This window comes from Camelus bactrianus, chromosome 3 (genome assembly GCF_048773025.1).
Source record: "Camelus bactrianus isolate YW-2024 breed Bactrian camel chromosome 3, ASM4877302v1, whole genome shotgun sequence".
In the NCBI taxonomy this organism is placed as follows: domain Eukaryota; kingdom Metazoa; phylum Chordata; class Mammalia; order Artiodactyla; family Camelidae; genus Camelus; species Camelus bactrianus.
Window position 1 is genome coordinate 12,924,778 of NC_133541.1, and position 16,254 is coordinate 12,941,031.

Genomic DNA, 16,254 nt, shown 5'->3' on the forward strand with positions numbered 1-16,254 from the left:
TGTTAGCGGTGCACAGCAATGCTTTTCTTGCCATATTACAGGGAGGGTTCGCATTACTCAGGTTTGAGGAGAATGATTCTGGACTCATAGAATCATAGACTGTTTGAGTTGCTGGGAATCACTTAGTCCAAACATGTCCACTATTGGATTTGGGCCCTGAGCTTCCTGGGGGAGAAGTGAGGGTCCAAGGTCTAAAAGCAAGAGCAGCAGACTAAAGTCAGAGGCCACGCTGACATACTTCTAACTGGGCATCTGGTCCAACTTGTCAACCCCCCACCAAAGGTGAACCATGGCTGGTAAATGGTGCTGCCTGACACACATAAATGACGATACAGTGTTGGAGGGTTTCTCACCATCTCTGCTAACCCTGAGGGAGGAGGATGTGGAATGGGCAGAGAGGATGGGAATAGCAGACTTGTTTCAGAGTCACAATGAGCCGTGCGCAGTGGTGAGAAGAAACAGCAGCCATGTACTTCCCTGCCCGGGTGATACCACCATGAACTTGGATGGTTCCATTAGCAGCATTAGCAAACAAAAATCCTGAAGCTTCTTCAAATGAAGCTCATTTTCTACTTTGTCCTTTTATAGACTGTTTGCTTTCCCCACCTAACTGGGGTGTGTACCATTGTGCAGGGGAGACTATTGTAAAGCAGTGTTTCTCAGCTGCGTGTAAGAGCTTATTTAGATCATAACTTGTGGAGCGAAAAGAGTTCATTTGGGATATAATTGGCTGGTCCTTGTTTTAGTTTTCTAGGTCCGCATAACACATTACTGTGAATTTAGCTGCAGCTTAACACGACATACATCTATTATCCCACTGTTTCCTTGGGTCAGAATTCTGGGCTTGGATCAGCTGGGTCTTTTGTTCAGGATCTTGCAAAGCTGCAGTCAAGGTGTTGGCCAGGGCTGCTTTCTCTTCTGAGGTTGGGGTTCTCTACTATGCTTACGTGGGGCTGGTAGAATTCATTTCTTTGCAGCTGTAGAACTCATGGTGACTTGCTTCTTCAAGACTAGCAGGAAGGGTCTCTCTCTTTTAGACTCTTTAAAAGGGTTTACTTATGTGTTTAGGTCAGGATCACCCAGGATAATCACCCATTTGATTAAAGTCAAACTGCTATAGGAAATTTAATTACAGCTGCACAATCCTCCCCTTGTGGGGAGAGGCATCCCTGTTTGAGAAGTACTGCATTAGAAAGACAAAGTGGGTTTAATGAAGAATCCATTAAAGCAGGGAATTTGTTTTTTAAGGTGATGCAGCTATCTGGAGCCAACAGACTCTTGTTCTTTGGATAATGCCTCAGTCTTAGATTTGCTTTTGTCCTTTACTAGGAAATGTACAGTTTATAGTTGCAAATAAAACATTAATACTGTAGATGTGTTTCCCACATGTGCTTTCTTATTCACATGTATGCCAAGATGAGATTACATTATCATAGTTGACTATGTTTTATAATCTTGTCTGAGTTTATAGTCAAGGCATATTATAATAGGGCTTTCATTCTCCTATAATGTGGGTTAGGTATTTCCCATAAGCTATTTAATACATAAGGCAAGAAATCTAATAAACTCCGCTCTTGGTATTATGACTCCTTTCTTGGAAACAAGTGATACGGCTTGGTATGGGCTGGAGCAGAAGGCACGGTCCAGTTCTGAAATTACAAAACACAAAACTGCTCTTTCTTCTTTTTTCTAGGCAAAGGCAGCTCAAGCATCTCATCCGACGTGAGTTCAAGTACTGATCACACGCCAACCCAAGCCCAGAAGAATGTGGCCACCAGCGAAGGTAGGCATCTGGTCTCCCTTGTCTCTTGCCCTCTGCACAGTGCTGGCTATGTTTGGAAGACATATGGAATGTGTGAGTCTCAGTCCTGCTCGACCTAGTGGGAGCATATGAGGTTCCTTAAAATGAGAAGGCAGAGGTTTTCCCAGGTGTCCTTTGTGTTGCATTGCTGTCACTGTCTACTACAGTTGTTTTGGTGCGATTTAAATGTCTCAGTTCGAAGACAAATGCTATTATTTTGTGAAAATATAATGGGCTGGCTTTTGGAAAGCCTTTATGATATATCTTGGGTTTTTTTTTCAGTACAGAAAACATTATGATTGCAAAATCCTTGGGCTGCAGTTGAAAGTTCCTGCAAGAACTTTCAAAATAAGCACACCTGGAATTCAGGATTTTGACCAGGGGAAGGTCATAGTCATGTGATTTGTAGAACTTAAACTAATCACTGGTCCTGGGAGAGGAAAAGAGGTTTATTTGATTATTTAGAGAATTAAGTGAAGAGTCCTGCTTGTCAGGACAAGGATTGTCTGCATTGATATTCTTGATAAAGAATTTGACTGTATGTAATAACACGTGTTGGAATTCAGTTGCTTCCCAATGGTTGAGAAACTTTTCAGTTATCACTTACTTGTTTGCGTATGGAAACGGTTGTTTCCGTGGTAGTTATTTAGTGGAAAGTTGACTGAATTATGGAATCAGGTCCTTTTATTTTGATGTTAAACACAATTAAATGCCTTAAATGACTTCTCTGAAGAAGAATTCTTTCTAAATAAATTGTTGAATGGAGGTCAAGTTGAAACATTATTGCCATTTATAACATGAGGTGTCAGCTGATTTTCTCATGACACTGTGTAGAGCCTACTTTCCTAAAGTGTACAGCATGTTGTGGAAACACACTTTCAGTCCTTGTTTCAGTGGCTTAGCTTCTGCTGCTTATAGTGTTAGGAAGAGGAATCATGACCTGGTGTCGGTCATCTCAGCCGTTTGATTGCTCCTGATCTGCATTATAGTTTATGCATTAATGGTGATGGTTTACCTCTGTTATATGTGTCTTCTCTTTGGGTATTCTCTGACTTGGAGTGGTTCAAATAAGTATCTTCTCTGGGTTAATTATCCCCAGGCTGATGGATAAATAGCTTTTACAACTGGATGATATTCCCTTGTGTTTAATGCCTTAGCATTGTAGCATTGTTTTAACAACAAGGTATGGCACACAGATTGGGGGCTTCTCTTTAGTGCAGTGAAGCACCAGGTAGCAATCCAACTTTAATTTTCTGCCTGTTAATTCAAATACGGGGATTAGATCATTCTTGAAATTCACTTAAGGTAATGTGCAAATCGGCTAAACTGATTCTAGGCGTTAGCTTTCATTCTTAGAAGCCAGAGTGGAAATTACTTCAGTTTAATTTATTTATGATCTGCTCTAATCAGAAATCTATGTTTTGTAATAAGATTACCAGTTCTTTCCACCATTATTTCGCAGTCCCTCTTGTCACAGTAATTTGTCTAATTTGAGTGGCTGTGACAAGAGAAAGTTAAAAGTATGTGAAGTCATTCCTCTCTGTTTCCCTGTACGGATTTATGTTCTCTTAATATTTTTTCCCCACTTCTCACATATAGAAAATGCAAAAATATATGAGCTCTGTTGCAAAGGTTGGGGGAAGGGACTGTGGGGTATCATGCATTAAAAAAAGTTTGCTTTTCATGCTTCAAAAAATACTATAGGGATTTATTTTTTTAATTTTGTACTTTACCTTTTTCTTAGGAAGATTCTTTTGGTGTAGGCCCAGTCAGTGTTTTATACACTTTTGTCCCAATGCATTTTCAGGAGAGAAAAATGGGAAAATGTAATGTTCATTTGAAACAGAATTTTTAGCAATGGGGCTAAATTAGCATGGAATTTTTTTCTCAGCTCTTAAGTAGAAGAGCCTCATCCTTATGAAAGATGCTCTCCACTCTCTGCTTATCTGAAAAAGTTAGAAAGAATGTGTTGTTTTGCTGTTTATTTGTGTGAATCCATTTTTGCTACTGTTTTTCAAGCAATGAAAATTAAAAATCTTAAAAAATGAATTAAGTGTGGGTATTAGTTACATTAAAATGTGTTTCAGGGCTATTTGCTGTGAAATGGTCTCCTATTACCAGTCTGATTTTTCAAGATGGGAGTCCAGTAGCCGGTGCTGATTGTCTCAGTGCACAAGTGACAGAGCCTGGGTCTGCCTGTCAGGATGAGAGATTAGGGCATCACGTTCTCTGACCTACTCAGGGTGGATTTACCCAATGGCATACATGTCTCCTCCTACTAGAAAGCACCTAGGGAACCACTGTGTGCAACACACTGACAAAAGAACACAGAAGGTGGACATTGATTTCTTACCCACTCTACAGATGAGCACGTGTAAAAATGCTTCTCTGATTCTCTTTCTACCGTTTCTACAAATATGTGTAACCTTTGATGCTAAGAAAATATTGGGTGAGTAGTGTACCTAGCTTTCTGGAAGCTGTTTGATTATGGTTATTTTCTTGGATTCTTTGACCGTCTCCTGATTTTTTCACCTCTGAATTCATAGATATTGTCTTCAAGAAGCACAGGCAGGATCTTCAGTTGAAAGATCTGAGTGATACTGATTTCTAAACATGGTATATATTGTGAAGGATGTTACTCAGTTTTCCCTGCAGCTTTTGAAACTTTGGCCAAACCTAGAAGAGCTGGGTTGGAAGCATTTTGGAGCAGCGTTGGACTTCTCCCTGATGGGCTGGATGGGGAAGGCATTACAGTGCTTCCCTGCTGGTGGGGTGTGTGCGTGTGTGTCTGTGTGTGCACCTGTGTGCATTTGTGTCCAACCTCCACAGGACAGCTAATGGCCCAGGCATTGTCTCATACTGGGAAACATGTAGGTAACCAGTCTATGCAACATTTGCTGGTAAATAAACCGAGGACATGGAAGTGGAGGGGAGAGAAGGACATTGACATGATATGCATTAACCTGGGAGTGGCCTTGGGAATGGTGATTAACTGTCAACAGGCACGTGGGATCTCACTGGGGAGATGACGATATTCTAAAATTGGATTGTGGGGATAGTTACACAGCTCAGCAAGTTGACTAAAACTCATTGAATTTTACACATGAAAATGGGCTTGGAGGAGCTGCTGCCTGACCTTCAACTCATATCTAAACCATCATAAACTATTCTGCTGCCTCCCAGCTCTGAAAGGAGGTCATGAACAGTGGTGAGAGGATGTCTTGACCTGCACAAAGTACAAAGCTGCCGGGAGGGTATAGCTCAGTGGTAGAGTCTTTGTTTAGCATGCACGAAGTCCTGGGTTCAAGCCCCAGTACCTTCAAAAAAACAATAAATAAATCAATAAATAAATCTATTTTCTGCCCCCTCCCCCAAATTTTTAAAACTTTTTTAAAAAAATTAAAAAAAAAAACTGATCCTGAAATGCTCTGGCTTTGCGGCCAGAATCAGCCTGAAAGCCGTCATTTCAGACCTCCGGACCAGCAGTGTTCATAGCCCAGCGTGCGGTGCCGGTTAGAGCTGATACATGTATGTTCTCCCATGAAGCTCCTGAAAGATGTGAGAGATTATAGACTCACAGATTTCCCAACCCTTTTATTTACTTACTTTTTTAGCTTTTCTTGGATAATCTTTATTCTTGGCTCAGATTTTAAGTACTTTAGCACAAGCCCTGATGTTTGAGGCATCACCTTTATTCTCTCTAAGTCTGTTTCTTTGCTGAGGGCTTATGTCTTTGCTATCTAGCTAAAGTTCCAGCTGATCCACTTTGGGTCATAAGGCGGTTCCCTTAAGATGGTGGGCACAGGTTGTGATACACTTCGGTTTTAATCCAAAAGGGGATGGTGTTTTTTTACCTGATGGGAGTGTTCTGTTCTAAGGTCTCATGCATAACTTTCATGAGTCTTAATTTGGGGACTCTAAAGCCACCCCCCTTTCAAGGAATTGGCAGTCTACAGTGCTTTCTCCCTGATAAGGTATAAACTTTCTTGAAAGCCCATTGTATTTCTTGTGACAGTTTAAGTTCCTGATTTCCTGACACTGTAGGGGGTTGGAGTTCAAGTGTAGAAAGCTGGAAACTTTCCCTTTTTTCCCGAACAAAATCTGCATTCCAATATCCTAAGCTTAATTCTTTCCAGTTGTGTTACTATTCTTTCTCTTCCATTCTGTTTTTTTCAGTTTTTCTCATCCACAGGGTGTTCTCTCTTGTATTTGGAAAGGATGGTTTTTGACCTTCATCTATTTAAAAGTCATGTCCAGCAGATTCAGTTGGATTAGGTTCCATCATGAAGAAGCTTCCTAGAAATAGTAAGCTGAGTTTGGGCTTCTTTCATGGAACAGGAAACAAAAGGGTGTGGCTTTAAGGGTGCATCTCAAAAACCCAACCTTCTCTTGAGCTGGGGTAAAATGAAGCAGTTTGTTCAAAGGCCAAATGGAGTTGGCTGATGAAGAATCAGCTTCTTTCAGCTGCTCTTTAATCATATTCAAGCTCAGAAATTGAAGTCACTGACAACACCATTTATAGGTGTGATGGTTGTTTATATAGCTTGGGAATATATAAAGCCAGACAACCAGGGAATCCTAGAATTCTTAGAGCTACAAAGGGCTTTGGCAATTTTCTGATCGAATACATTCATTTTACAAAGAAATACCCATGGCACAGAGAAATGAGGAGATTTGCTCAAGATTATACACCTAATAAATTGTCAGGCAGGAGTGTAACACAGTATTGTTTCGGTGAAAGATGGTCCAATTAGGAGAAAGCGTAACCTTTGTTTATTTACTTATTTATTTCTTTGCTTTTCTCTAACTTACTGTTTTTTTAAATTGAAGTATAGTTGGTTTACAACGTTGCATCAGTCTGGCGTACAACATATTGTTTCAGTCATACATATCTTTGTTTTCATATTCTTTTTCATTATAGGTTATTACAAGATATTGAATATAGTTCCCTATGCTACACAGAAGAAATTTATTTATCTATATTTTATATATAATAGTTAGTATCTGCAACTCTCAAACTCCCAATTTATCCCTTCCCACTCTTTTCCCCCGGTAACCATGTTTGTTTTCTATGCCTGTGAGTCTGTTTCTGTTTTGTAAATAAGTTCATTTGTGGGTGTTTTTTTGTTTTTGTTTTTTTAGATTCCACGTATGAGTGATATCATACGGTATTTTTCTTTCTGTTTCTGGCTTACTTCACTTAGAATGACATTCTCCAGGACCATTCATGTTGCTGCAAATGGCATTATTTTATTACTTTTATGGCTGAGTAGTATTCTGTTGTATAAATATACCACAGCTTCTTTATCCAATCATCTGTCGATGGACATATATGTTGCTTCCACTTCTTGGCTGTTGTAAATACTGCTGCTATGAACATTGAGGTGCATGTATCTTTTCAAATTTGAGTTCCCTCCTGATATAGAAAAAAGCATAACCTTAAAAAAAATCACTGTTGCCTTTGGAGCATGAAGCTGTTTGACTCTCTTTTGTCCATCTGCTGTCTAGCTGCCTAGTTTGAGCTGGTTGCAGAACTGAGGAAGGCTTTCAGAAGAGTCTGAGAAAGATGACTGAGCCCCAATTGATTAGCACTTCCAGAGGGAGGAGACAGTCTGCCTCAAATGGTAACAGGGTCTCCACCTACTTGGGTAGGTTGGTTTCTAGAGATGGAAACACTACCTTAAAGTCAGCTCATGATTATAAAATAATCTTTCAACAGATTCACATAACATTACTTTCTGAAATTGCTCATTTATTTAACTCGCTGATGGAAGTTCATTTTAAAATGTTTCATTTGAGCCCTGTGAAATGAGTTGATTTATGAAGAATTGTTGGTGATATTCTTTCCATGAACCCTAAAATCACCAGTTTATTTATACAGTCATGGGCTGTCATTTTTTTTCAGCGCCCAAATTAGACCAATTCTAAATAGAGCTATTTTGAAAATGTCCAGACATCTGGCTTTACTTTTATTCTCTTTGTCTTCTTTATGTTATCTTCTTTTTACTTCCCGAATATACTCGTCAAACAAAATTCACAGGAATCACTCAAGGAAGAGAAAGATGATGCTTTTAACTCAAGGTAGGTTCTGTTTCCCAAAAATTCTTTTCTGACTGTCCAAAAAATTCAACAAACATTGTTGGGACACTAATTTCAGGTTCTTACTCGTCCTTTCATGAGCACTATTACATTCAACTTTGTTTCATCTTCATACTTCTCTTGTGAAGTAAGCATAAATGTTTCCATTTGGCAGATGAAAACAGGGAGACTGGGGAAAAATTAGGGTGGCCCAAAGTCATGTTAAACTAGTAAGTGGCAAAGATGAGCTTTGAGCCCTGAGTTCTGTCTAAGATTTATACTTAATTGTTTTGTAAAATTGCCGTGCAAAACTACTGAGAGTTTCATACGAATCATTGTTATAAGTTTATATCAGAATGTATTTTGAAAGTCCTTAAGAGAAATACCTTTTCAAATATCAACTCATAATCGTGTCTAGATTGCTAGTTTTACACACGGAAACATGTATCGTCTTAGAAGTTGACTTCAAATCCTCATTTATGGAAAGCAAAAGTCAACACTCCAAGCTGCTTTTCTATTGCACTGTTGAAGGTTTAGTTTCTCAGTTACTGTAACTGCCCTAAAAGACTGCACCAGAGTTAGGGTTTGAAATTGATATGTAAGTTAATCATGATACAGGGTCTCTAGTGTATGTAAGAGAAAAGTGCTGAGTAGTGGTATTGCTTGTTTTCCCTTTAAACCTGGGCCGTGGAATTATTCTTTAGCTGGAAATGCAGACAAGTGGTAGATCTCAATCTCAGACCATGTGCCTTGGAAGACTGGAAATGGACCCTGAAGCAGTCTATTACAGTTGAATGAAATTCTGTCTTTGACACAAGAGCAAATGGAGTGATAACACAAGAAGAGGAATATAAAGAACTAGAGAAAGAAAATGACACTGAAGAAATCCCCTTAAGAATAGTTATAAAATGACATTTATCCAAATTGGACAGTGGGGTGGGGGACCTTATGGAGAGGGAGAGGTTCCAAAATCAGAAACGGCTTTTAGCTTTTACTCAGTGTATGAGGAAGGTGATAATTGATTAGTATAGAGGTTTGTTTTGCCTCTAAAAATTAAATTTTAAACTTCATCTCTGAAAACTTCAGGATCATTTAAGAATGCTTTGCAAGGCTTTAGCTTTTGAAGCTTAACGTGTTTTGGTAATTAAATTAGCAACTTACTGCTTCCTGATCAAGTTTCCTTTATTGTTGAAGCTACTGCTTAATTGTAAGTTAGGTGACTTTTGAAAAACTGCACCAATTACCTCTGGCGATTTGAGCATTTTATAGGTTCAATGTGCCCAATTTAATAAAGAAGTCGAATTTGAGTCTGAGGATTAGCTTAAGCAGAGAAAAGCTCATCAACTCAGTATCCACAAAATGGTTATGTAAGCCCAGAAATGTACACTGAAGTCATAAATACCATCCCAGACTCGAGAACTCAAGACTCAAGTTTAATTTCTTGAGGGAATTATCTTCCCAAATGAATTACCCAAAATGGCAAAAATGTCATTTAATAGTCTCAGAAGGAAATTAGGTTTCTGTGTGTGTGTGTGTGTGTGTGTGTGTATGTATGTGTGTGTATGTATGTGTGTGTATGTATGTGTGTGTATGTATGTGTGTGTATGTATGTGTGTATGTGTATGTGTGTTTAAGAATATCTTAAAGTAATACTTAACTGAGGCATCCAGAGTCTCTCAGTGCCTTTATGTAGAGTTGGGAGGGAGAAAATGTTAGATCTTCGATATTCTAATCCCACGTATCAAATTATTCTATGCTTGTTTCCCTCACCTATGTTTTGTCATTTGTAAAAAAAAAATACTTAATAAATAATTAGTACATTTCAGCTAATGGTTTATCTAAGTACAACTAAATGTATTTGTAATGGAGGCTTGGATCATTCTGAAGATATCTTATCAGTAATTTAACCAAATGGGAATTTTTATTAAAGGATGTCATTAATCTAGGTTAAATACACTTGTTTAGGCACTGTATAAAATGGGGCTACGAAATGTATGCTAGTCACAAACTGGTAGCACAGAGAATGAGCCCTACTCTTCTACCTGAAGAATTTTCAGAACTGACTTTGGGTTTAATTTAATGGATTGAAGTGGCCCATCCAGCCTGCCCCTCTCGAGTCTCCCTCATCCTCTAATGCCGTAAACAGTCATCCTTCGCGATATTGCTGTTAGCTGTTTAGCTCCCTGAAGAATCTGATTTTATGACAGGATCTGGTGCTTCCAGAACCTTGGCAATTACTGGGGGAAATAAACACTTGTGAAACAGTTAAATAGTAATTTGGGATGGTGTGGGATTGTGTCCCAGCTAGTGGTTTGAAGAGGTGCTATAGCTGGAGGAGTTGGGGAAAGCATCGTGGTAGCCTGGGGCTTGGCTTTTGCTGTGTGGTAGAAGGTGGAGGGTGGAGAGGAGGATACAGCATGGCGCCTAAGACTGCGAAGAGTTTGGAAAAATCCATTTGGACTCACTTGGGGAAAAGTGAAGTCTTCTAAACAGACCCTCCTCTGGCAACATTGAATAGGGTCGAAAAGTGCCTTAAAGACATCCAGTCTTTCACTAAAACGATTAGTTATGGAGGGGCCACACATTCCTTGTGCAAGGGTTTCCATGGATCCCATATAATTGAAGTTGTCAGGGACAAATAGGCTATCATTCCATAACACTGTGTACCCACCAACTTTCTTTGCGTTATTTGGAAGGTTTTACACTAAAGGACCAATTTCTGAGCTCATCTAAGGCAAAGAAGGAACATGGAGGAGGTTGGGAACCAACATTTTAGGACAAACATCTTGATACTGGGAAGGTTTGCTCGTTAGAGTCACGGACACAGTCCGACCTTAAAAATCAGGTTAGCATGTCTGTTTATTCCTCTTTGACTGGGAAATAACTTCCTGAGGATAAACTAACTTCCTCAGGAAGTCCCTGACTTCTCAAGGCTGTTAGACTGATTAACAAATAATGAGAGAAAAGCACTTGAGTTTTAAAGGACATTCCTTTACATCCTATATATTCCTGAAAAACATAGAAAATCCACATTATGGAGGGAATAATATACAAGTAATTTAGAAATTATTTGTGACCATTAAGATATGATTGAAGAATTGTTATAAAGAATGCAGTCTGTGGAAAGCACATAGTAACACAGTGAATAATTTTAAATATAACTAGGAAACTTTCTGCTGTTTATAACTGTGTCTGCCTTCCCAGGTGGGGTAGGCCCCTGGTTCGCTGAAGGGCTTTTGTTCTTCCAAATAACTGCATGTGTTTGAGTATGTGAGTTTCCTGATGTAGGGTTTAAAAAACTAGGTTTCTCTGTGCAGTAGAGAGATGCTGGGCTTCAAAGGAAGGAGACACAGAGGGAACCCAGAAGAGTGAAGAGGGAGATGGTGGAAAGCAGTGAGAGTGGAGCTGGTGAGATAGTCCAACAGCTGTGAGGTAGGGATGCCCAAAGTGATGCCTTCCTGGGTCCCTGAAGTCAGTCTTTACCAAACTCACCAAATGCGTGGAGGGAGTGGATTTCCTATAGAAATCAGCCAAGGGCTGACTTTTGAGACTGTTCACTTGCTTTCTTTGTAGTCACCTGACTTACACAGATGTAACTAAAGCTGACTTCTGAAGAATCCATCAATTAACACTCCTTGATTATTACACTGAGCACAAATTTATGTTTATCTTCTGTTGTATATAAAAGTGTTCTTTATGACTTGTTCTAACTTAGCAATTTATATTACCTTTTCTCTTTTGAATCTAATTATGGACTCACTTTGTTCTGATTATTAATAAGTATTATTCTCTTTTTGATGCTTGGCTTTTCACAACTTCTTCTGTGCAACACCTTTAGGCAGCTCCTTTGTCATTCTAGCACGTCCTTCCTGCTATGAAACCATCCTTGCTTTCTGGCCACAAAAGAATGTTCCTGATCCACTCTATTTTCTTTTTTCTGCCTAAGACACAGACTAAGTCATGTGCCTAAAGAGTCTGGGCCATTTTAGTGGAGAAAGATGTTCAAGACATAAATCTGGGAATCAAGCAAAGGGTTCCTGATGCTGTGGGCTCACTTTTAGGAAAATGAGAGCAGGAGTAAAAGTATTTTTTGAGGTAACAGTACACACTGATTTTACCGAATTATAACATTGTATATTATAAACTCTTGCACATTACATATATTCTTATAGTATGAAATTTCATTTGCTAGTAAGATTTTTCTATTACTCAGCAACCAAACTTATCACTTCTGTTGGGCCTTCCCCATTGGTTCTCCAAATAATGTACTCAGATGTTCATTCTCGGTAGCAGTGACAAGTGATGAGCTCCAGTTCAATCAAGATATCAACTGCGTAAGAATTTTGTATGTGCTTCAGTTCATACCTCCACATGTCATGTCCACACTAGCTTGAACTTCTTTGAGGAAAGAACAGTGTTTTCTCCAGCTTTGTATATCCCATGGCTACCATAGTACTTAACATATAATAAACATTTGATAATTGTTTATTGGAAGGATGAATAGGTCGCTGTTGAAGATTTTAAGAAGGAATGGCCCTCTTGATTAACTTTCCAACTATCGTCATAAAGACTAAGACCACAAAAGCTTTGCAAAACCAATGTAATATTTGAGAAGAGTAGTTACTTTTTAGGAAAAAGAATAATGCTGTTGCTTAGGGAAACTTGAGGCATATCATGGGAATATTGGCCATAGGTTTGTTGTTAGTTTCCTTTTGTGTTAAAGGAGCAACACCTTTTAAAAGTAGAATAGACATATTGGCAGGAACATGGAAGAGAAGGTATTTCTAGTTTCTATGTTTTCATACGTTTTAACATTTTTAAACCAAAAGGTTGTTAAGTTGTCTAAATACGAGCTCTGTAAATAACCAGTTTCTCTCAGAAACTTTTTTACATTTTAGATCAGCAAATGAAATAAACTTAGAAATCTAGAATTCTAGGGCTATTCAGCAACCCTCCCTATCAATTTCAAGGGAAGAGGAAGATATGTTCTTTCCTGTCCACCAGTTTAATTTTATTAAATCCCTTTTTAATCTCTTTTAACCTCAATACAGTGAATTATTTCAATTCTTTATTCACTGACATCTCAAAGTACCAAATTAGGTCATGTGGTTCTTTAACTGGTGGAATTGGAGAAGTAAGTTTCATTTTATTGGCACAAAATATGGCTGAATTGGCCAGTATAAATGTGCTCATATTTTGGGGGATTCATGGACTTGTTATGAAGAAAATGTTAGAAAAACCATTCCTAAAAAATAAAATAATATTGTTCTTTCCTTTCTTCTCCCCAAAGAATTATCCTGGAACCAGCCTTGACCTCAGATTCTCTTTTGCAAACTGTGTTCTGTTTCTTGGATACTAAGAAACTACAGAGTTCATGTGTTTTGTTTACCTGGATTGGAACTGATCAGGACGGAGATTGGGAGGTGAATTCATCCAATCACAGCGCTTTACAGAAAGCTGAGTTCTGGTTAATGGATGCAGTTGGTAAATGAAGTTGGGGGTTGAACTTTTCATTTAATCTGAATGAAAGGGGAAAAAACAACAAAAAAAATTGTATGATTTTGTAACTCCCCATGTATGTGTGACACAAGTTACTTAGCTTTAATTTACTTCTCTGTAAACCAGGAATCATACTAGTGTCCACTTTATGTGTTAGTTATGAGGATTACATTTAAAAATTATATACAGTGTGAGTCCCTGTGCATATTAGCTGGTTTAGTTTCATCAGCTTGATCACAGCCCCTTTATGTAAGTTCCATCTCCTGCCTTGTTCTGGGACTTTGTATGGAAAAGTCTCCCCTAAATGAATTCGACATAATTCTTCTGGAAATCCCAATAAGATTCGAATTTTGAAACTTGACCAAATTGTACTTTCTTTACCTAGAAGAATAAATCCAACATCTCTAAGTACCTACCATTTGTGGACAATGAAGTCACTTCAGTTACATCTGTATAACAGTATGGATGTTGAATTACTTACGTATGTTGAACTCATTTGTTAAATGAAATACATGTACATATGAGGATATCCCGGAAAAAACTGGAAACATGTAATGAAAGTAACATTTCCTTAGTGTCATGAAAATATATTATACATTTGCAGATATTTAAGAAGTGTGGTATGGTAGAGCCTGGTGTAATGGAACGGAGAGCTCAAGGGAGATTTAGTTCTATATGGCAATTTAGGGTCTGATAAAGATGGCATTAGAAATGGATAAGGACGCTAAGCCTTGTCAATACCTCCCAACAGGAATATCAACTTCTCATTTTTTAAAAAAAGAACATGGAGGACCTCACGTGTTCCTGATGCCAAAATATGCTTTTGATGGATGAAAGATTTAAATGTTCAAATTATATATAGATACATTGTTTTATGATCTTGAGGTAGAAGAACCTTTCCAATCATAGAAACAGAAGTTGTCATGAAGCTGAAGACTACCAGTGGGTGCCTGGGGTACTGCCTGCTGTATAGGGTAGAGAAATATCTTTATATTGTTAAAAATATCTCTCTTTCCAGTTCAACACAAGTTTCTTTTTTATTGCTCGACTTCTCAGTCCTTTTGATGTATTAGTCTTTGTTGTTAATCTTCACGTAGTATATTTTATTTCTCAAATGCCTTTTATCATACCTTGCAATCAGAAGTGCTGATGTATGTGAATCAAGAGCCTTAAAATATGTTTTCATGCTTCGACCTAGGAATTTCACACTAGGAAATCTCCTTACAAATCTAAGTTTTATTTGTAGATATATGCTTCTTAACTTTTATAATATAAAAATGTTGGTGAAATATTTTATTGAGACATCTGTACGTCAACTTCCTGTTTAGCTCTTGAAAACATGTTAGCAAACAACATTTAATGTTGTGGGAAAATATTTATGAAAAATGAAGATTATGAAGCAGCATTTCTTTTTTTAAAAAAAGTTCTTATTTTTAATTGAAGTGTAGTCAATTTACAGTGTTAGTTTCAGGTGTACAGCAAAGAGATTCAGTTATACATACATACATATATATTTTTTCAGTTTGTTTTCCATTATGGCTCATTGCAAGAAATTGAATATAGTTCCCTGTGCTATACTGTGGGTCTTTGTTGTTTTTCTGTTTTATGTATTGTAATGTGAATCTTTTAATCCCAAACTCCTAATCTATCCCTCCCTCCCTCTTTTCTGAAACTACAGTTTGTTTTCTGTGTCTGTGAATCTCTTATGAAGGAGCACTTCTTATGTGACCCCAGTTGTGCATAGGATTATATTTAAGGGGAAAAAGACTGAGGGGATATATTTCAAGCTGATATCAACGGTTATCACTGGGTCTTGGAATTGCAGATTGTGTGCTGTGTCATTTTATGTGAGGGACTTGAGAATCCATAATTTTTGTTATATGTGGAGGCTCCTGGAACCCATCTCCTGCAAATACCAAGGCATGACTGTAGTTTTCTTTTTCGTATTTTCCAGTATTGTCCAACTTTCCATGTTAAAGAGGCAATTTATAAAAAATTCACTGCTTCTTTTTTTAAGGGTGAAAATGACTCTTTGACCAGTTTATTTTGGAATTTTGTTGAATGTGACATGACTAAATATTCAGTTCTTTCATTTTTTTTTTCACTGTTGGTTAAGATTTTTGGTAAAGCGTGGTTGTTAAGGGTCAACCTTGCTATTTTTCATCCTTGATACTCAAATATGCGTTCAGCACCCGTCTATGCAGCCATCATTTACTTTCACTTTTTAAATAGTCAGTTTTAAAACTTTTTTATTCTTAAAATTTTTTTTCCATTAGTTGAACACAATTCTAACACAATTTGTCTTCTTTATGTATATTTACAATCTAAGGTTCCAATACATTACATATATTCTACTTTATTCTGTATTCATTTACATTGAATATTTACTGAATGCCAAGTATTATGCATGCAGAATTCCTTGATGAGCCAAATAGACCTGACCTTCTGGAACTTTTCATCTTGTAGGGACAGAGATATTATATAATCTCAGAAATAAATTACATGCTGAGAATGTATTCTTCAGTACATGCCTGGAAGTAAAACTGTGAGTCCAGGTCTGAATGATGAACAGGATAAAGCAAGGTAAACATTTGTGTGAACACAGTTATATGGGGGGTTGTGATGGCAGGGGAACGTTGTGTTCTGGTTGTCAGTTATTATGTAGCAGATTACCCTCAAACTAAATGCATTAGTTTCCTGTTGCTACGGTAACAACTCACTACTAATTTAGTAGCTTAAGACAACACAAACTTATAGTCCTGGGGGGTCTCAAAGCCCCATGTTGAGTTTCAGAGGACTGAAGTCAAGATGTTAGCAGGACCATGTTTCTTCCCAAGGCTCTAGGGGAGAATCCATTCCTTGCTTTTCCCTGCTTG

At 37.9% G+C, this 16,254-nt stretch overlaps 1 protein-coding gene across 1 annotated transcript in view; it reads left to right on the forward strand.

The window, feature by feature from the left end:
• FBXL7 (F-box and leucine rich repeat protein 7) overlaps positions 1 to 16,254 on the forward strand; it is a 385,471-nt gene that overhangs the window by 99,101 nt on the left and 270,116 nt on the right. Inside the window, exon 2 of the mRNA XM_010957265.3 lies at positions 1,694 to 1,783. Coding sequence (XP_010955567.1) covers positions 1,694 to 1,783 — 90 coding nt within the window. The remainder of the gene's footprint in view (positions 1 to 1,693; positions 1,784 to 16,254) is intronic.